The following is a 23621-nucleotide window of genomic DNA, read 5'->3' as shown; positions in this document are numbered from 1 at the left end:
AAAACGGAGGTATTTTCTCTTTTCCACAAGACTATAATTATGTAAACAGAAAATAGAACACTAAGGCAATGGGGAGCTCTGCAAAACATTTCTGCAGCAGAAATTTTAAGGAGGAATTAAAAGAAGATATTCCAAAATAACTGGGAACCCGAGTTTCATACTTCTTATTCACATACCCACTAGTTTCTCTGGAGATGTGTGAGAACCCTACATGCAACAAATACCAAAGGAATTGCTGCTTTCAGGTTATATATGCAAAGCAGCCAGAACAGTGCTTTTTGCTCAGTCTTCTAGTAATATTTATTCCTGGTATTTTGGTTGTGTCTTGAAGCTTCACTGCATTAGAATCAGAAAACAGAGACAGCCTCTACTCAAAAGACTTCGTCAGTTTATTTTTTTTCAAACGGGAGTAAAAAAGGTAGGGAAAAATAAGGGAGGCTGGAAAAACTGCAAGCTATGTAACCAGAAGACAGCTACAAAGACAGGAAGAAAGGACTCCAGTGATAGCAATGCAACAGTCATCAGAGACAGACTGAATGGCATTAATTAATCTAGGAAATTGTAAAGCTACATAAAATGAATTTGCCACTAAAATTGTTATGTCACCACACTTTTTGTTTTCAACTACATGTTGAAGTAATGTGATTGCTAGTTAAGGATTCATTTAAAAAAAACAAAAGCATTATAGACCAAACAATGGTATCATTTATGCTATAATTAAAGAAATACATACATTACACACATGCATATGGAGGTAAGGAGAGACAACTAGGTGTTACTTTTCAAATCAAGCATTGAAAAGTAGGGTGTTTTTAAGATCCTCACTGGACACAGACAATTCAGTGTCATCATCAATCAGAAAACAGCAAACAGTACTGCTAAACATTCAAACCAAACTCAAAACAACTCATCAACAAAGAGCCAGTACAGCAACCATAAATCCCCAATACAAAATAGCAATATTCTTGTTAACTGGCAAAGAGTAAGGATGCCTCCCTTATGCCACACCAGCATGAGTCACTAAATAATTTCCTGCTTTTAGATTCTTTATGTATGTGTTTATTGCAGTTAGCATGATTTGCATCAGATTTATATATATTTTAAAATATACACTCATAACGAGAGTTAGTCAGCTTTATCCATATTGAATAAATGAAAAAAAAATTATCCAATTCATCCTTGCAGCACAGAGAAATTACAGGGGCATAAACCAGAACTAATTAAAAGGGAATAAATAAAAATATTCACAGAGTAAAGTACAATCAGTACTGTATTAAAAAACTGATTGGAAGCTTTGAATAACAAAAATAATGATTTCTAATCCTGCCTTTAGAAATAATACATTGTGTTATCAGTTCTACAAGCAAGCAAATACAACTGGCTTTTTTACATGTAAAATGTAGGATTTTCAACTACTTAAATCAATAAAACATAAAATATAGCAGAATTTTATTTCCACACATGTATAAATCATATATTATGTTGATCACTTTTTAAAAAATATTAAAATTGGTGAAGTTCTGAGTTGCTGAAAACAAAGGTAGAAAGTAAAAAAAGCATTAAGCATATTAACTACAGCTACTTACAGCATTCTAAGACTATATGCTTGAGTCAGCCAGATCTGCATATCACATTGGCAGACTGCATTTAATGTTAAAAAAACCAGCATCTGGTGAAGAAAAGTGATGTAATATCTGGGAAATTAAACATTTTTGAAAAGTTTCCAGGAATTTTATCAACTGAAAGTAATTAATGTGAATTTGATAAAAAACTAATATGAAATAAAATCTGAAATTAAGTTTAGTAACCCATCACCTCAGCAATTACTATATTTTCACAGTCATTTGCCTGAAAATCACCACAGTTATTACAGCTGCATTATTCAGAAGCAGAGTTAATAGGAAATAAAGCCCTAGTGCTGACTGACATAGAGAAAATTCTATAGCTATGCTGGATTTGTACCTACATTGCTATCATCTTCCTCCCTGTTAAGCCAGCGTTCTTCAATGCAATACAAGGAAAGCTATTTTTACAGACAGGAAAGTAAGTACTACATAATACTTTCTTATAGTTCTACTCATTACATAGGACTTTATGCAGTCTGAGCAAGAGGGAGGATGGAAGAAGGTAAGGAATAAGGATTTTAAAGGTTGAGATCAACCTTTTAAAAAGTCAGGTTTCTCTACAGATCAAGCTAAAGAAGAACAAAAAGGAGAAAATTCAGATGTACTGGATAATAATATGTAATTTGAAAATCTGCATGGCCTCATAGTTCACCAGATACCCTCCCAACAGCTGTATGAAAGCCTTAGTAATTGCAATTTTTGATGTCATGCTGCTGCACCAACCCACTAATAATTTACACTATATGGTTACCCTTCATTTAACCTACCAAGCAACCTACCTGGTTGCCTTCCTGAGAAAACCAGAATATTGTCTGGAATTAACACAAATGAGGAGCAAATGTACTATGTTCATAAAATAAGAACGAAAGAAAAGGTAGGAAAGTAAACCAGCCATATGTACGCTAATTTAAGAGTTAACTGATTCATCCCTCATTCCTAATTTGGTGTCCTTGTGTACACCATGCCTGCTGTTCAGATGTTGATGAATACATTACATATTTTCTTTTTGTACCCTATTCAACTGGCATTACACATATATATGATCCAAAAATACAGCTAACTGCAGAGGCACAGATCTGGGCAGCATAAAAACCAGCGGTACCTCCTACAGAAAGAAACATCACACCGTTTCCACAAAAGAGCAAGCCTACCCAGCAGGAAGTCTGTAACATGCAGTACATCTTCAAAGTGTTGTTAGATAGTATCATGACACAGAAGTACAGGAATTTTTTAATTAAAAAAAATACAACAAACAAAACCCCCAACCCAAATCCCTCCAAAATAAGTACATCAATAACAAGTAGACAATATTATCAAACTTACAGTCTCAAATTAGTTATCAGTTTTCCTGGTCTCTGCCTAGGTGTAAAAATGGCTGGTATCTGGAAACTTTACCTCCCAACAGCTGGTTACTCCAGTCACAAATACAATGTCCTTATTATAAGCTGATCAGCTGAGCTTTTAACATCCTAATTTCTCACAGAGCTCAGAAATGGTTTACTTGTCTGATGGTAACTATCCCTATGCAGAACAACAGTGTAACCCTCAAAAGAGTAGAGCTCTGAAGCATGAAGGATAAATCAGTCCCAAGGTAGGATTCAGCTCACTTTAATTTCAGACATCTACCATGTAGTTGCCAGCATGTAAGACCAGCTTCTAATTGTCCACTGAAATCAATGGAGATCCAATCAATGCAGCTAATGGAGTCTAGAAAGTAACTACTTTTTAAACTAAATAGTTCTCAAGATTCTGTCAACTAGAGATAGGACACAGCTTCCAAAAGATACTAATCGGTGTGATTTGAAATGATGTAAGGTATCCAAAACACCTACAAAGAACAAGCAGATTCGATGCAGGATGCACAGAAGGCAGGTGGGATACCCCAACATCTAAACTGATGCTAGAAACCCGTATTCGGGCAACTGATTCCTGCATTCCACTGTCTATAATCAGTAGATGTCTATCTCGTATGGAGACATCTTCATTGTAGGTACCAATAATGAATTCAATTCTCTTCAGACAGAGGGAACCCAGAATCATTGTAAGTGGTAATTACACAGTATCGCTTGCAAAAAATTTCAGCTAAGTAACCACCACAGTTAATTTTCGTAATCTGATTTTGCAGACTTTTCATTCAAATAAAGAACTGTGTCCTTTTGTTAGGTACTTATAACGCAAATCTTAGTTTCATGAAGTATATCTTTATTATGCTATAAGAGAACCATAAATGAGGTCTCAGATTCAACAGCAGCTATTTCTGTGAGCCTCAACAAGGTATGACTTCACTGCCTATTATGAATAGTTAATCTAGTTACAAGAATTGTTCCTTCCATTTTTATTTATTTAAAAATAAATAAAGAAAAAGCTTATGTATTTAGCTCACTTACAAATGAAAAACTATCCAATAACTTACATGCTTTATATGTCACATTCTTAAATATTCAGATATGTGACAGCACTAAAACATTCCCCAATTATTCAATTTCTCAGCATGACAGTAATAGTTACAGAATAAAGATAATTAATAAGTTCTCCTATATAATTTAATTTTTTAAGAGACTTTCAGCAATCCTCCCTGCTTTACACAAAAAGTCAGCTAAATGTAATGACATTACATCTGGAGTGTATAGGATTAGAATGATATCTGTTCCATGCAGTGTTTAGCTGGTATGCATTATTATATTTAGTCATTGCTGTCATTCAACACTTACTGAGCTAAGTTACGCACATGACTATAAGCACAGTGAAACCAACCTCTATTTTATAAGGACAGAGGAAAAAAAATTAAACTAGAAACAGAGATTCAGAGATCTCAACAGTGAGAACTAGAGGTTTCCACATTATTTTCAAGATCTCTTAACACAAACAAGCATTCAAATCCCACAAAGCTTTCTTTGGCATATGACACACACTTAACGTTTTCTCTTTGTTACAGAAATAAGTGACTTTAATGTTTCTTAGAGTGTGCCCATATAGGTATATGCTGTGTGAGTGAAGAACTGAGTGAGAATCTTCTGGGAAAATAAATATAAGGAATTAACATCAGAGGTACTTGAACAGTCCTTGTACTATTGAACACTAGTATCAATTATTGCCATTTAATTACCTCCTTGTCTACAGATGCAAAGAGCTTTCACACATTTATATCATAAATCTTCTCCTACAAGAAATGTTTATATTTTCTTTCTCATGCAATGCACTTACCTAATCCTTTAGGAGTAATGCCACTGCTATCAGCAGGATTAACCACCCAGTAGTAGTATTTCAGCGTGTGCATTAATTGCAGTACTGTTCCTACTCTGCGTATAGTGTTGTAGATAGTAGCAGTTCCAATGAATTCAGCTGACAAGTAGGTATACAAAGACAGCTGCACCTGAGGAATGTAACAAGTTATCCACATCAATGTAAGTTCTGTATTAGCAACCTTATCTTCTGGGTTTTTTAGGATTCACTTTGGATAGGATGTAAAAACGTGAAAAATAATTACAGCTTTAGTTTAGGACAGGGACTGGACTGACAACCTGGAATGACCTCCAGAGGTCCCCTCCAAACTAAATTTTCTGTGATTCTATAATTTAAGTTGTGAAAACATACTGGTTTGTTTCTCTTCTGGCTTTTTATACTGGAAAGAGGTATTTCCAAATTTTAGGATCATGTCACATTTCACTTTGGTCCACATTCCTCAACTATGTATTTATGATAGCATCATAGAATCACAAAGGTTGGAAAAGACCTTTGAGATCATCGAGTCCAACTGTAACCCAACTACCATGACCGCTAAGCCATATCCTGAAGCACCACATCTATATGCTTCTACAACACCCCCAGGGATGGTGACTCCACCACGTCCCTGGGCAGCCTCTTCCAGTGCCTCTCTACTCTCTCAGTAAAGAAGTTTTCCCAACGTCCAATCTAAACCTCCCCTGGAACAGTTTAAACCCATTTCCTCTCATCCTATCACTAGTTACTTGAGAGAAGAGACCAACGCCAGCCTCACTACAACCTCCTTCCAGATAGTTGTTAAAGAGCCTTCTCTTCCCCAGACTAAACACCCCCAGCTCCTTCAGCTGCTCCTTGTACGGCATGTTTTCCAAACCCCCTCACCAGCCTTGTTCCTCTACTCTCAACCATGTTCCAGGACCTGAGCATCTTTCTTATACAGTACCGCACATCATTACCAGAGATGAATGGTAACTTTACATAGATTTTATCAAGCCAAAATACATAATTTAAATTAAAAGGAAAGCTTGTGTGAATATGTAACAAAAGATATCTCATCTTCATTTTTATCTTTACAATAAGTATGCTAAATCTTTAGGAAAACAAATTAATGCAACCACTGATAAAGGGACTGGGTTTCTAGAAACAGACTTGTCAGAATTATCCAGAACCTTAGGGAAGAATGTAATTCCTTCTAGGAACTTAAAAATGACAACAAATTTCATTATCTACAAAATCTTTGCTATTACCATGGTTTAAAAAAAAGAAGAAGAAACCTAAGTGCCATGGTATAAGAGAATAGCAGTATTTATTTCCCTTAATTGTAGGAAAGCCATAATAACATCATTCAAGTGTACGGTTACCTTTGCAGGGGTATGTATCCAGATAGCAGGATTAAAAAGGATGTGATCACATAACTGCTTCAGTAGAGGTGCTCCATGAGACAATCCATCCAAATATTTTGCAAATGACAAAAATTGCTCCAGAACTGCTCTGGTTATATGAACTCTAGATGACTGGGTAAAAATAATCAGAAAGAACAAATATAAAAACTTATTTCTTAATTTACTTACAGGAGAAATATGAAGTGATATTTTCAACAGGTTCATCTTTACTAAATACATCTCATCCAGTATGTTTTTAGCTCAGTGAATATGAAGGTAAAGATAGAAAAAAATATCAGCAACTTATACTTTCTAATAATATTAACAGTCTACCTAATGGTTACATTTAACAGGTTAAAAATATTCATCAATAACTGAGTTAAAATACTTTTAAAATGTGATACTACTGTTACTTATTTTCACCACTGGACAACAAAAAGCTATAGTCGTAATTTCTCAAATGATTGTTATACTGACTGCATTCTAATGCAGCAGCAGACATTCAAGAATGCTGGAGCCATGAGATTCAATTGTAGGAGTATTACTATCTTAGTACAGCTGACAGTAATTTGTCTCCAGATTATTAAATCACAGTAACGGGGTTTTGTGAAGGTTTTGGGCCAGGAGGCAGGTAATAGTCCTCAGATAAGCATCTGAACAGAACCTCAGTTTTGTGATAACTGCTCGTCATGTCCGAAAACAAGCAAGTAAAGTGAATACCTCTTGCATTTCCTTCAAAAATGATTCTTTTTTTACAGTTACTATTTTACAGTTTTTCTTCGAAACACAGAGCAACTAACAATGATTCAGAACTGAGCCAAAGAATTATCTTGATTTTTATTCTCTCTCAAACACACACACAAAATTTAAACCCAAATTACAGCCTGTCCCCGATACATTTGCACACATTGGGAACAAGAGAACTTTCCTAAAAGAGAGTTTGGAGAACAGAGAGTGAAAAATCACAACTGAAAATGCATAAAGATAATTTACAAGGAGATCTAAAGTAATAGCATAAATTAGACAAACATGATCAACTACAGAAACCTGATTCTTTGAATATTGCCATATAGGAGGACATAAAAGATGAAAAGACTCTTGTAAACAGCTTTCAAGTATTACAAATCAAATATGCCTTATATCACAAATGTATTCTGTTCTATCAGTTATTTGAGGTAAGTAATTGAATATACCACATTAACAGTAGAACTACTAAGAAAAACAAAAAACACAACAGACAAAACCCCCTCAAAACATACCTTTTCAAGGAGGTAGCCAATGACTAGAAAACCTTTTCCACCAAGCATTTGTTCTTGCATGGCTACTGAACTTTTAAGAAGCTCAACCAAGAAAGCCAACAGGGTAGCACTGCATGTAAAGAACAAGCATCTTTTCAGATCACAAATTTAGAAAAATCAATCTTTTACACTCTCAATAATCATCAGCTACTAAGTGACAGGAACAGGCTTAAAGTGATGAACAGTTACTTGAAAGAATACAGTCTTACTTCTCTGTTGAAAAATTTTTCCAATGATTGTTCACATATTACCAAGGTAAGGAGTGGGAGTTCATATTCAAACAGAAGTGCAAAATCACTTTGTCAGCTCTCCTGATTTTACCAGGACTATCCAGGATTTTAACTATCCAGTCCTGCAGCTTGCAATTCTAGCCAAAGATTTCACAGTCAGAAGAGGCAGGGGATGATGAGTGGGATACAGCTGACAGTGCTACAATGATGCAGGCAGCGACCATGTCAACCATTTTACCATCCACGATTACGCTAAACAGCAAAATTTGCAGACACTAGGTATATCCTCATTCCACCCTTTCAGTCCCTTGAGTCATTACTACCACAGAAAGGAGACACAAAAAGGCTTAACTTGTACATGGGCAACAATGACCCCCCAAACCCTCAGTGGAACAACAGCAGGGTAGAGAACTTCCATCATACTTTGTCCAAACCAAACAGAAGAATACACCACCTAGGCCTGACCAAATAAAGGTTGAAAATCACTTTTATCCATTAAGAACAGCACAGAGAGACTCCAGAATTCACAAAGAAATCACCCAGCATCTCATCCCATATCATCTCAATCAGTAAGTGAAGGGTTGGGATGGAAAAAAGAGTTCAGAAAAGGTTATGGTTTAGAAACAGAAGATATATAAAAGACTTCAGGGGACAGTCTTAGCAAGAAGTGAAAGCAGGTTATAAAAATGAATCGTATGACAGATCAAGGCACCCTGGGGAAAAAAAAAATTAAAATCACAGTTGACTCTTGAGTGTTGATGAGGAAACGAAAATACACTTGCATCTGTTGCTGAAAAACCCAGAAGACAGGAAGGAAAAACTCAACAAAAACAAACCCCAACATTTCTGACAGAAAGGAAACATTTAAAATTATTTCTCGAGTATCTTGAAAAGGTAGATGACAGAATGCATTGCATGACATACACAATGCATACATAAAGTCATAGTTCTTTTTCTCAAAATAGTCACAGTAGTTGCTAGCTGTACAAATATCTACAACCATAAGACTTCACACATAGGTGGTGGGCACAGGCAAGCGTGAAAACTGTGGCTTTTGCAGATATGAAAAAGTGTATTAAAGGAAACATCCAACTTGCATTTCATAAATTTCAACTTCAGTTACAGTATCTAGTCAGCTGAAGGTTGTTCACTTGCTCTCCAAATAAAACTTTTACTTTGAATTAAATGTTGAGATTGGTTAATCCACACCAGCACCAAAAAATAATGAAAATGCTGAGGAAAACAAGTTTTAGTCTATTTGGTGAGCAAGGCTGCCAAGCAAAAAGTACACAGTGCAGGCAAAGTACATGCTGTGAACATGAAATAGTGCTTTGCCTTGCTTCATTGTTGAATGGTCACAATAATCAGTCTAAAATCACATACAGAGTGCGCCACAGTGTCAGCAGTAAAAGAACACAGATAATACCCATTTACAGTACTCCAAATCTTTTATCAAAACAGCCTGTCAAGCTGTCATATCAATTTCAAACCAGGTTATATGCATCATTTTTTTCTAGCCTGACCAAAAGTTTTTATTGTATTTGCCACCTAAGTTACTCATCATTTATACTACATGATAATTCATAAGTATATAATGCAAAGGGATGACAATTTATATTTAGAATTTAAAAAAAAAATGGATAGGTCAAAGATAATTCCATATAGATGGTGCTTACAATCACTGTTTGTGAGTAACCTTATGACTTAGGAGGACAACCCATTATGGCACACATTTTTCCCAGGTTAGGGCCTAAAATACGACAACAAATAACAATAATATTAATATTATATTGAAAAGACAAAAATATTCTATACATGATTTATCAAAAGTCCTGTTCTTTGTATTGCAGTTTATCTGTCTGATCTACTACAAACGAGATGCAAACTCATGGGCTGGAGTTGTTCTTATCTCATAGTAATACAAGATCTGCAAGCAATCATTCGGAAATTGTGCTAGGACTCTTAATACAAATCGTAAGACACACTGACACCCTAACAAAAGAGATTCTTCCCTCTTTTTGTCTTTGTAAGAACACATAAAATACACCAGTAAACTCAGAAATACTTGGTGGCCAGTCAATATTTAACTATGCTACAGACACAGAAACATATGAGCTGGTTCTATGGAAGAAAACCTGAATTAATGAAGTTTATTACTTCAGATAAAGCCCAAATACCACTTTTTAGCTATTAACCATCTTTATGTGGAATACAGCTGAACTAATTAATCCTGCTATTCACATTAGCTCTGCACAGAGCCACCTTAGCTATCACCACAAAGTGATGCCAATGTTTCTAGTTCCAGGAAAACACATTAACTCAGCCAGTATCTTGTGAATGAGCTATGCCTTTCCTAAGTCCAAAACGGCTTTTAACATCTATTGAACCTGACACAAAAAGACATCACAAGCCAGCTCTGCAGAGTCAGCTCAGAACTGCAAGCAGTAACTCTAGTTTCTAATCCTTCTGCATTACCCAAGATTGCTGCCAAAAATAATAGATCTGACAGCAGTGTATATTAACCTAAATCTTGGGATAGTACACATGAATGCGTCTGAATGCATTGACACATTTTACACCTTCAAGCACATAAAAATATTCCAAGTACCAGAAAAAGAAGCAGTTCACAGTATCACAGTATATCAGAGGTTAGAAGGGACCTCAAGAGATCATCAGGGTCCAACCCCCTGCCACAGCAGGATCACTGAAGGTAGTCTGCACAGGAACAGATCCAGGTGGGTTTTGAAAGTCTCCAGAGAAGGAGACTCCACAACTCCCTTGGGGAGCCTGTTCCAGTGCTCCAGTTACAGAAAAGTTTCAGGTAAATACTATTCAGGACCATAGTACTGATAAAAACTAGCATCCTAATTTTCCACATTACTATGCCAACAGCATTCTGGGGTGCATTAAGAAGACTGTGACCAACAGGCCGAGGGAGGTTTGCTCTGCTCTGGTGAGGCTGCACCTGGAGCTCTGTGTCCAGTTCTAGGCTCCCCAGTTCAAGAGGGACAGGGAATTATGGGAGGGAGTCCAATGAAGGGCCACAACAATACGGGGAGTGAAGCATTTCTTTTAATAGGAGAGGCTGAAAGACCTGGGGCCGTTTAAGCCAGGAAAAGAGAAGACTGAGAGGGGATCTAATTAATACAAATATCTAAAAGGGGGAGGTCATGAGGATCAGGCTGGGCTCCTTTCAGTGGTGGCCAGTGACAGGATAAGGGGCAAAAGGTACAAACTAGAACACAGGAGGTTTCATTTGATCTTAAGGAAAAACTTTGCTTTGAGGGTGACAGAGCACTAGAGCAGGCTGCCCAGAAAGCCTGTAGAGTCTCCTCTGGAGACCTTCAAAACCCACCTGCTCACATTTCTGTTGAATCTGATCTATGGGAACCTGCTGTGGGGTTGAAGTAGATGATCTCCAGAGGTCACTTCCAACTCATACCATTCAGTGTTTCTATAATATTTTAGTGATAGAATAACTGTAAGTGTTTCTAAATTTTCACTGCAAGTACAGTACTGAAGTCATCACTACCTGAAGGCGACTATTAGAGATAGGCAGAAAACTGATTACATGTTTGGTCTGATATTTTTTCCAGAAATTTTGCTTACACATGTATCAGGTGAAATTTCTTTTTTGGAGGAGGGAATGAAACTGCACTAAAAACAGCTGCTGAGCAAAACACTGGTTTTACATGTTATGTTCTCTGTCTTATGTACGTCATGATAGAGAACATTCAATCTGACTGAAAAGACATAACAGTTAAAAATTCACAAGACAAGCTAATAAATTCTCAGGGGAGGTGGTGGATTCCCCTACATCACACAATTTCAAGGCCCAGCTTGACAAGGCACCAAGCCATCTCATTTAAACTATATTCTTACCCTGAAAGGTTGGACTAGATGATCCTTGAGGTCCCTTCCAACCTTGTATTCTAAGAATCTATGAAGCTTCACCAGTCTCTTCAAAACTTCTCTTTCCATATATGTTCAGACTGACCTCAACCAAACATTTAAGAGTCTGTGTTTTTATAAAATTTCACATTGACATAAAGGATCTTTTCTTCTCAATGTTGTGTTTTAAGATTTCAGTCTTCTAGAGAAGTGACTGCCTCATTTAGAGGCCTGTATCCAGAACTCAGAACCTATTTCTAAAGATAGTCAATTTATGTAGTCATCTGGGCAGCTGAAAACAAATTAAACCTGAGGATTTTAAATATAAAAAAAATTTATCTGCAGAACTGGGTTGCCAAAATGATGCTTTTAAAAGGTTTTGTTGACACAGGGGAAATAATACTGATTAGAAGGCTGTCTTGTAAGATGAACAATATTTCAAACACAATTTAACAAACTTACCAGTAACTAAAATGCATCGGATTGCAGCAGGGCTCACATTAAACTTGCAAAATTCTGTGCACTGCCATACAAAATTTCTCTCCATTCTTGCCTATTGTCAACTCCCCTAGATACAAAGGTAAATATAAACACCCTGCCTAGAACAGTTCCCTTTGTCTGCAGTGCAGCTAAGACAACAGATACACAATGAAAGTATGTATGTCAACTAGCACAAAATCAGACACAATTATGATTTTTACTGAAAACATAATTATATTTCAGACCAAAATTTTTCCAGCAGTTTGCCATTATCAAGAAGCAGGACGAAACAAACAAACCAAAACAAAACAAGGCTGCAGACCAAACATGAAGATGCTGTATTTGCAAAGGTTATGATACTATTTACTCTATAATTTGTGTATTGCAGAGACAGTAAGTCTCTGGATTACTGTTAGGGAAAAAAAATGAAGCCTAATTACATTATCACTGCATTGCCTGACTTTTCCCTCAAACACATGTGTCTCTTGTGAAGACTTTATTTTTTTAATTATTATTATTTTTGATCAATAAAACAGAATCACAAAATTGGTGTTTGCAGCATACTCTGAGAGGAAGACGTTCATAATGATTTCACGTCTGTACACATTTATTACAATTGTGAGGACCCTAACCTTATAATTCAGAAAATTTTCCCATATGAAGTACACTGTAAAATTATAAGTATCACCTGGCTTGTTTCATTAATCTAAAGATATAATATAAATATAAATATTATGCTTCAACAGTTCATCATTGTTTCAATGTTAGAAAGTTTCAGCATTGTAATCTTCAGTCAACAGTCATGCTACATTTCTCCTTAAATAAATACACTACAGATATTCACAAAACCAAGTCTTCAAAATTCAAAAATACGACACTTCCTTCTTTATTAAGAGTAATTACACATATAAATATTTCATTTTCACTGTCCATTTGTATCTATGGGAATATTAAAGAATTTTATACATTACATGTAAAAGAACCTCACAGTGGAAATCTCAGAGCTACAAAATCCTTATACTGTGACAATCATTGAATGAAACAGAGCCACCTTTGTTGAATTCTAAATTGACCAGTAGTTTCCATTAAGCAAACAATTATTACTGTTTTGTGGAGCTAAAATACAGGATAATTTAGATAAACTATTCTTATGAAATGAGTTTCTATGACTTTTAACTTAAAAATGAGGCATCTTATTAGGAACATCAGTCATACATTCAAATAAACTCAGGGGACAAATGCTTTGGAGGAATAAAGAAAACCCTAAAAGTCAGGAATTTGCACCACTAGGATAGAAACAAAAAAAACCACAACAAAACAAAACACAACATAACACCAAAAAAAACCCCAAAACCAAACAAGCAGAAAAGACAAATTTCACTGTTAATTATATTTTAAATCACTACATAGATCAAACTCTCTAGTCTACTCAAAATCACAGAACCACTCTTTCCCATGATAATTTTCTCAAAAAAAAAAAAATTACCTTAATTACTTTAAGTTTTATCTTGGATTGTGCTTTATATAGTTATCTGGATTGCATTTTACAAAAGGCACTTTTAATCAAAGCAGGCATGTAGCTATAATGATCCAAGTATGCTGATTAATAACAGATGATTTAACTTGAATAGACTATGAAAAAGAGAATGATGTAGGTGTTTGTTCTATCTGATTATCTTTGGGAAGGATTCTTTATTAATTAATACCATTTGTATATTCAGCTTCTCCAAAATAAGACAAAAAGATAGTATGATCAACTCCATCACAGGCTGTTTATATGATAATTTCTGTAAACAAATCTTAGCATAAACAGAGAAAATTGTATTATGGAAAATCATACACCAACAACTAATGCTTTATTTTTAAACAAAAGAAAATCCTGTATTTCTTGCCCCTTAACTTCAAGTCAAAATGCAATACGGGTCATATTGAGATAAATTATTACTAATACTGATATTCTACCTGCTGACTACCCATTACATCTCACTGTTAGCCAACAATTTAAAACTAGTTTAGCTGACTCATTAAATAATTTCTTACTTCATCAGAATACTTGCTAAACATTTCACAGTTGACTTAAGAACTCCTCAAGGAGAAGCATTAGCAATTTTTTTTGAAGAAGATGATACCCACTTCTTTATTTCATTCTTTCAGGAAGAAAATCAAAGCACAAAGGGAAGCATGGATTTCAGAAATTGTTTGGATTGCACTTATAACACAGGTTGGGAATACAAAAAGGGATTGTCATCAAGGTATATTCTCTACTGAAATGTGAAATCAAACACTTGGGCCTGTTTTAATGCAGCCAATTGCTCTGCTGGCTATCATATTCATTCATTCATATTTGCAGTCATGACCACCTAAATCTGCATGTTGCAAAGCCAAGAAGGGTTCCCCTTAACTAGGTCAAAGGCAAGATAAACTCAGAGCTGAGAGACACAGATGGTGGGGATGGAGAGGAAGCTCCCATGAGCTACAGTTACGGCAATTCTCTAGAGTGTTTCTTCAGCTTCCAGTTTAACTACCTTTCTTCTGTCTGCAAGGTTGTTGGGAAGAAAGCGGAGATTACTTCTTTCTATTGCTTCTTCCCACATCTTTTGCTCATAACATAGGATGAGGACAATAAAAAAAGACTACTAAACGTGTTTCATCCAAACTGATGCCACTAAACATGAGTCAGTTGAGTAAGCGTTGCGTGGGAGAACTAGAGAGGGAAGCTGTTACACACCTCTGCTTACAGCCATAACATTTTGTAATACAGACTAAAGCCATAAATTAGCCACTCTTAATAGTTCCTGGATCTTCTGAAGTATGTGGAGGAATCACATTTTGAGAGTTTACAAAGTATTTCTACCACACGATACAGTGGCTGAATTTTTAGCATAAACTATCACCCAGGCTGTGTGATTTGGCAGGTCATGTTCCTTCCAGTTTGTGAAGATTCCACGACAACTGATTCGATCTGAGCATAGCTAGGTTGTACTAGAGATAAGAAATTCCAGGTGCAACATGTGGTATTCTTCCTTTTGAAATGCACAAGAGTGATACCACCACCCAACTCTGCAGTCTGAATTGCAGACTGCAATTGCAAATGCAACAACCTTGAAAATGATCACATTTGTACCTGTTCTCAAGTCTAAATACCTAGGCCAGCTGTAGCAAACAAGAAAATTCTTGAAAAGACAGTATGAGAGGGCAAGTTGGGTAGGATACTATTTGGTATTCGTCTTGTTACCATAATATTAAAGATAAATTCAATAAAGCTAATGACATTATTAAGAATTATTGGAAATTCACAGAATTTTCCTATTAAGGTAATTTAAAAAAAAAAAAATCAAGACATCAAATAGTATTTCCTATAAGTTGTGCTATTTCCTATTTGTGGGAACAGATAGAAAACCTGCCTGCTTCCCATCAAGCAATTCATCTATCAAAAAGTAGATGCAGCAAAATTACTAGTTACAGACAGGAACCCCAAAAGTGATTATCTGAATTAAAAAAAAAAAAAAAAAAAAAAAGAGTACAAGGATATTAACTGATTAAAGCACAACACACAAAACATTTACAGGAAAAGATTAAGAACAGGAGTTGAAATATTACTTCTGTCCCCTCACCAATGTTACCATTTCACTGACTTAAAACAGGTGGGCAATATACTCTGCAAGGTGGCTACCTACATTAAAAAGAGTGAAAATAGTGTAGGTAGTGAAACTGACTGAAAAGATACCTACATTTACTTTGCTACAAATTTTCACTCAGTGTATACATCATCTCTAAGAAAGTTAAGGTGGACTTAAGCACTGCATTTATTTAGTATGCTAAGCAGTGAAAGTATTTTTAATTTTTACTGTATAGCATATGCAATTTAACAAATCCAGTTAGTAACTTCTAAGATAAGTATATAAAAAAAATCTTGGAATGACTTAATCTATGTAAGCAAACAGATCAAGCTCATTCTGCTTTCAAATGTTTTCCCAATATGGTACAGCCCAAGGCAACAACTTCATTTGAATTAACACTTGTTTTTATTCTGTGATGGAATTGGGTCAGTGCCAAAGACTGCACACCAAATACCTTGTCAGAATCAGTCTGTATGTCTGTGCTCAGCAGACCCAAATGAATTAAAAAACACACAGAAATACCACAAGTGAACAAAACAAGTCCTTTGTATCATATTGGCCATCTTCCTATCATATTACCCATCTAGCATAATCCAAAGGCAACAACAATAATGTCTTAACAGAAAAAAAGCATTGTATTAGGTTTTCATGGCCAAGTTTCGGTAGCGGGGATGACTTCGGTGAGAAGTTGTGTCTGATAGAGCTAGTGCCAGCTGGCTAAAAGATGACTGTGCCACTGGACAAAGTTGAGCCCGTTAGCAATGGTGCTAGCAACTCCATAGTAACATATTCAAGAAGAAGAAAAAAACATCTGAATGAAAAGGAAATGGAATGGAAACTGCACCTGGAAAGAGGAGTGAGAATATATGTGGGGAACAACTGAAGGCACAAAGGTCAGTGAAAGAGGAGCGGAAGGAGGTGCTGCAGCCAGCACGCCATGAAAACCATGGTGAGGCAGGATGACCCCTTGCAACTTACGCAGCTCCACAGTGGAGTAGATTCACCTGCAGCCCATGGAGGACCTCACATCGATGCAGTTGAATGTCTTATGAAGTCAAGTCTGTTTTGCTCATGACAGTAATTGGTGAATGATCTCCCTGTCTTTATCATGACCCATGAGATTTTTGTTATATTGCCTTCTCCCGTGTTTAGTTGAAGAGAGGGAGTGACTGAGCAGCTTTGGTGGGCACCTGGCATCCAGCCAGGGTAAATCCACCACAACCGTTCTAAATTTCTTTTTATTACATGAACAGCTTATTGACCTGAACTGCTACATTTTTTATTACAACCACAGCACTGAAAAGTAGGAAACAGCAGTCATGGTATTCAAGCTGAGGCACCACTCTCCTGAAAGGCAGGTTCATGACTTAATCTAAGAAAACATACCTAAGATACAAATTCAGTTTCCATTCTTTTAATTTCAGTGTATGAGAACTTAAGAATCTACACAGTGCTTCAAAAGCAGAATTACAGGTTATTTTAATTCTTGGACTCACGGAAGATGCAGGCAAGGCACAAGGGGTAGAAATATTACAGGAATAAAGAATATTTACAAAGAATGCTATTAAACCACAAACTACTGTCCTGATTTATAAGTTAAAATTTTATTTACAATAAATTTATTAATTTAGAAAAGGTTCAAATCTTAAGTGGATCAGGAGGATTAAACAGCAAGGTGTTCACAGTCTTGTTAGAGAAACCCCTTCTAATGTGAAAAAAAAAGTAAAAAAAAAAATTCATATGTGCAGAACAGGAGGAGGTGAGAAGTATTCTGAAAAGTAATCTGGAAACCTAGGACACTTACACTGGGGTATCAAGCTATTTGTATTTCCTACCTCCCAGGAATGTATTAAAGCAGCAACAATTAAGGGACAACTTCAAAAGTCTCCCCTAGTTGGCTACCATAAAGAAATAATTTCTACAACCATGTTGTTTTGTTGGTAAAGTGGCATAAAGATTACCTGCTTATCAAAATGCATAGATTGTAATGGCCTAATGCCCCCTATTGCTGTTGTAGATACATTTTCATAACTAAGAAGGGTGTAAAAAAGTATCAGATACAGATCAACAGCTACATTTTGGAAAGGAACACGTAGAGAGAGAGTAGTCCGAAAAACAAGGGGAAAGAAGGAAAGCACTCAGTAAGCAAACTTCTTCCCTATTTCCTCTTCACAAATGATTCTAAAACATAGCCCTGGTTTTCATGCTGAGCCTCCTTTCCCTATTATTTCCTTTCTTTGCCTCTAGAAAGCTTTCAATCCTTTATTTTGCTACTTCCTTGTTCACTTATACTATACACTTATACTATACACTTTGATATTTTTCTCAAAATCTCCAGCCTATTAGATTTAATATAAGGAAATAATGCACATACACCAAAACCATAGAAACCTGACATTTAAGCTACATCTTGTCAAGCAGTCATTTGCTTAAAAATCTTCTGAATTATGTTCTTGAGTTTGGATCCCATCTTGTTATATTATGCATTCATACAATCACAAAGCATAATGAATTACAGATCACTTTTTAGAATATAATTATAGAAGAAATGCATTGATTTATTCAAGAACAACAACTTAAAGTTCAACTAACTCCAGAAACATTCTGTACATTTAAAATTGTGCTTCATGTTTTCATTCACTGGAAAAACTACAGACTTGGGAAGAATTTTATAAGTTATTTATTTCAACTTACAGAAATTACAATATATTAGCTCTCCATTTTTAAACAGACCTAGTTATTGCTCTGATATTTATTTCAGACTCAGCTCCTCAATGAATTTAACACATATTTTACTCATGTGTACAGGCACAATACACAATCTTCCTTAAACTGGAATAAAGCTCTTTTGCCTACTGCTGTGCCAGTAAATAAAAACATAGAGGGACATTTTGTTCTTCCCAAAATTTATTTCAAATCAAGTGTTGTTTCTTCCATTCCCCTCACATCACAATACTTCAGTGCGAAGTATATAATGGAAAACAGACTCAGAGAAAAGTAAATATCCCCCAAGAGCAAATACAGAAACAGCTTTTCTGTGTTTAACACTGAATGAAATAATTTGCACTACTATACTGCTTGAAAGTAGAATATATTATTTTAAGACTGTGCTATTTCTTCTAACATTGTACCAAAATATTCTTACGAATTACAATAACTTTTCACACTACAGGAAGAAATGAAAAACAGCAACCATCTTAGCTACATACATTTGAGTTACCAAAGGGGAAAACAGATGACTGACAAAAACCTCACCAAACGGATATATTTCTTAAATTAGACTGAGGTAAGTTATTTTTCATGAGAAATTATACTAGTGTATCACTTTGATTTTATTTTTTCAAAATCATCTGCAGATTAAGGTATTATATATTTATTTGTCAGTTAGCTAATTTATGACTGAACATCTAGTATCATAGGAAATATTCAGAATCATTAACACCAGAGTATTCCAAGCAGGAAAATAAACCAGGTACACTGGCTCAGGTACTCTGAATTATGTACCTATTTTAGAAATTATTCAAATACTGGAGTCAGTTTCTGCTACCCCTAGATATGGTTTTCTAGTAGGTTTTGGTTACATTCTATCCTACAGGGAAACATCACTTCAGCATGACCCTTTCAGTTTTGTTACCTCCTAAGGACTATGCCACACACTTTGTTCTGACAAGTTTAGACATCTTGTGTCACCACTAGAATAAGAGCTTGCCCTGACAAGCAGGTAGCAAGAGATCTCCTTTGCTAAAACAACCACAGCTGAGCTAGCTTTGAACAAGTCAGCATGGGTACTGACACGCTCCTATAAAGTCCTTTGCAGGCTACGCTTGGAAGAATTCATCTAACTTCAGTGCAGACTTTGTAGCTAGGGGTCACTTCCATAGTGTCAGAGTGGAGACTTCACGTGTCCCTGCATAAAACTCTGCCCCAAGTTGCTATTGAAATTGCAATATGGCCAAAAAAATAACTGATTGTAGCTCCATGACTTTCTGAATGTCTATTGAAATGAAAGGAAATCTCTTTTGTGAATCTTGAATATTATTAAATATGAAGTCAAACTGCACAGACTTTGAGAAAATAAACAACATTGCACTGTCAAGTAAAAGCACGCTGGTTTCCATTAGAAGTTGCAACTGTCACAAAACTACCATTCGAGATTCTAGAGTGATTTGAATTCATTAGTAGTTAATAATCTAATCACTGTTGTGCCAGTTCCACCTGGAATCTCATCAGATTCCCAAAATTTACACACTTCTACAATAAACTACTTTTAAAAAACAGTATTATTTTCAAAGAAACAAGGGTAAAAAGTCACAGCATTTATAAAGATTAGAAACCAAACATTCCCACAACAAAACCAGAAATATTCTTAGCTTAATTCATTTTTTATCGTGCTTGAAAGAAGCTTACCAAACTGTTGTTTCCACCTGACTGTCGTGCAGCTGTCGATTGTCTAACTGGGCAAAAAGAGGAAAGAGAACTTGAATTCCTCCAATGGAATGAATTGCGCTGTGAATCGAGTGGGTTACGATAGCTTTCACATCCTAAATTAGTAAAATAAATAAATGGAAAAAACCCAGTTAAATTTCAATTTGAAAATGCAATTACAAACATAAATTGTGCACATCTTAATACTGAACTGGGTGCAATACAAATTAGTTAATATAGTTAATATAAATAAGTTAAAAAGACTCATTTTAAGCATGATGAAATTATAATCACCACACTCAAAGACAAACATTAATAAGAGAAACTTCAGTATCATGCCAAACTTTGCCTTATGCTATGATGCATATATTTTTAAATTAAGAAACAGTAATTTTTTGCTCTAGGAAGTCAGCAAAGAAAGATCAGTTTGAGTAATAGGTATGTTACGAACTGAAGTAATACAAAAGAAGAGTATCTTTATACACCAGCACACAAATTATCTTGTTGTCCAAATAATGTTGAGCTAACAGTAAAAACAGAACATCAAATTAATAGCACAAACCTGAAGCATAAGAGCATGGGGGGAGTGTACAAAAATTGAAGGATTTTCCTTTGGTGAGGATTCGAGGCATAGCTGAGCATCAGTAGCCTTTGCATTGTAAGTAAAAGCAATGCTACTTGCAAGTTTCCCATCATATAGCACTTGTTTATGGTGCTCAGCCAGATGAATGTCACTCTCAGATTTAAATTTGAATGTGCTCTGAAAAAAAAAGGAAACAGACAAAGAAAAACCTCTAAGATTCACAAAGTATTTTAGACAAAATCCTTGCCACTAAAATGTTGATAAAATAAATTGGACTTTAGTGAGAATAGAGGAACCACTAAACTGTGTTTTAATTTTCTAGTAGGTTTAATGCTACTGAACAATGAGACAATTTTTTATTTACTCTACTTCACATTAACATGTGAATATAATGTTTGGTAGTATTAGTTCTCTCTCCATTCAGTATCAGTGTTAAGAAGTTTCAGAAGCAACTACCTCGAAGAAATGTGTCACATTAAACAGCTATACATACATGAAAATGAAAAAAAATGAGCATGCAGTGCACTAAAAGAACAAATATTATGCCTTGTATTTTAATTTATATAAGATCACTTGAAATAGAATATTGAATCTTATCCCATTTTGATTAAAAGAATAGCTGTTTTTAAACAGCATTAAGTCCCATGTTTCACTACAGTCAGGAGTATATAAAAACAAGATGCTTACGCTATAAAACAAAAACTCAAGTAAACCATAAACACCGTACTTTGAATTAATGATTATTAAATTCAAAGCTTTTACAAATGAGGATTGAAAAAGTCTGTTGCTCCTAAGCACACCACAGTTAATATCTCATCTAAAACTAGGTTTTCTGGCAACAGTGACAAATCAATCAAGTAAAAGAAGACAGATTTCTGACTTCCTGCAACGCACTGTCAGATTTACTTAAAGCACTACTTTTGCATCTAACAATCATTTGACAGTGGTAAAGAGACAACCAGTAGTAACAAAGTGCTGTACTGACACAAATAAAGCAAATTTGTTAGAAATTACCACCATTTAATTAGTGCTGCGTATTTATTTCTAAAATCTTTACTCAGTTTAAAGTAATTTCTTTCTGAGTTTAATTATGATTTACTTTACTTGTTTCCACTGCACGTAGTTATCACAATTCCCTTTATCTCTTTGGTCTTAACAAATCTTTCCTTCTCTGCCCCTACACAGTAAGAAATTCTGTATCATGAAACTACTGAAAGTACCATCACTAGGGTTTTTGTTGTTCAGGTTAGAATTAAAATAGGCAACCTATAGGCTATCAGCTTCCCCTTCCAAACAAATTACAGGTTCCTACCAACTATGTAAACCCCTAAAACCCATCCAGCTTTCACAGAGCTCTCAAGGCTGCTGGAAACCCTAACAAAATTCTCTTGCTTGCAGCCAAGTGATGGGAAAGCGCATTTGCTCAAGTGACTGACACATGGTAATTTAAGGTCTTGTGACAAGCATCCATTTGTATATGGGTTGTAAGATTGATGTAGACTGAATAGACTGCAGCCACTGAAGAACCCTTGGAGCAGATCTGTCAGTCAGGCCTGTCCCATGCTTGGTGACGTCAAGCAGAGGGGAGTCAGCTATTCTGTGCTGAAAATGTATGAGATGCAGATACTGCAATAAGGCAAGCAGGAATGGAAAGTCACTGGTTCAATCTACATTTGGCAAAGAAGGGTATTGTTAACTTTAGTTGTATTAGGAGGAGCCTTGCCAGCAAGCTGAGGAAGGTGGATCCTCTCTACTTAGCTGGTTCGTCCACACCTGGAGTTCTGGGCTCCTTAGTACAAGAGATCAATGCACTTACTGGAAAGTTCAATGAAGGGCTGCTGGAACGATGAAGTACCTGGGCATCTCTCCCATGAGGAAAGGCTGAGACGGCCAGGACCGTTCTAGCTAGTCTGTAGTAAAGAAGCCTGAGGGGGATTTCATAAATGTGTATATGTATCTGGTGGAAATGTGCAAAGTCCAGCTCTTCCAGGTGGTGTCTTATGACAGGACCAGAAGCAATGGGCACAAACAGAAACAGGAAGTTCCCTTTAGTCAGGAAACACTTTTTCACCATAGGAGTATCTAGCCAGCTGGTAGAGTCTTCATCTTTGGAGACACTCACAAGCTGTTTGGATGTAGTCCTGGGCAATTGGCTTTGGGTGGCCATGCGTTTGCAGGAGGCTTGGACCAGATGATATCCAGACGTCCCTTGCAAAAACCTCAATCATTCTGCGACTCTGTGATTTGCATTAAGAGTCCATTTTGTAGGGAAATTCCCCATTTCTGAACCTGGGACAATCCCTACTTACTGCTCTGCTCATACTGTAAAGCTGTTCTGAACCAGACTTTATTTTGACTGACATGGAAATATCTTCCAACTGGTGGTAGCCATTCAGCCCAAAGGACCAGACTACAACCAATCTGATGTAAAAATTCCCAAATACGCACACTGTGGGTATCCAGCCCTCAGCATCAAAAATTGAATCTAGAAATGTGTTCATGTTGTGCCACATTACTTACTGAAGTAGAAAGCTCTGAAGTTTGAATATTATTTTTAGGGCTTGAGAGTTATCTCTTTGTTGATATGGTTGGCTACATTTCACTTATGAGGAAGTGACTGCTACAGATTACATATTTGTCCTAAGAAAGGTGATGAATTATTTCATCCCAAAAAGCATTTTTAACTATACAGATAAATCTTTCTACACTTTCTGCAGAGACAGAAATAATTTAGTGATTTCATTGATTCCCAAAGATATCTGCTTTCTGCCCATACTATATTTTGATGTTTTACACATTTCATGGCTCTGAGCTTTGTCAGATCTCAAAGCTCAAAATGTCTTACCTCTATGTAGTTTTTCATAA

At 35.9% G+C, this 23621-nt stretch overlaps 1 protein-coding gene across 4 annotated transcripts in view; it reads right to left on the bottom strand.

Moving 5' to 3' along the window:
- The window catches only part of NBEA (neurobeachin), a 486311-nt gene that overhangs the window by 348472 nt on the left and 114218 nt on the right, over window positions 1-23621 (bottom strand). For all 4 annotated transcript variants that reach the window (XM_054387432.1, XM_054387415.1, XM_054387443.1 and 1 more), the window contains exons 9-13: window positions 20736-20933; window positions 20156-20289; window positions 7489-7597; window positions 6209-6361; window positions 4830-4998 (exon numbers count right to left, since the gene is read on the bottom strand). In XM_054387432.1, coding sequence (XP_054243407.1) covers window positions 4830-4998; window positions 6209-6361; window positions 7489-7597; window positions 20156-20289; window positions 20736-20933 — 763 coding nt within the window. The remainder of the gene's footprint in view (window positions 1-4829; window positions 4999-6208; window positions 6362-7488; window positions 7598-20155; window positions 20290-20735; window positions 20934-23621) is intronic.

Source organism: Indicator indicator, chromosome 1 (genome assembly GCF_027791375.1).
Source record: "Indicator indicator isolate 239-I01 chromosome 1, UM_Iind_1.1, whole genome shotgun sequence".
Classification (NCBI taxonomy): Eukaryota; Metazoa; Chordata; class Aves; order Piciformes; family Indicatoridae; genus Indicator; species Indicator indicator.
This window is presented reverse-complemented; position numbering and strand designations above follow the sequence as displayed.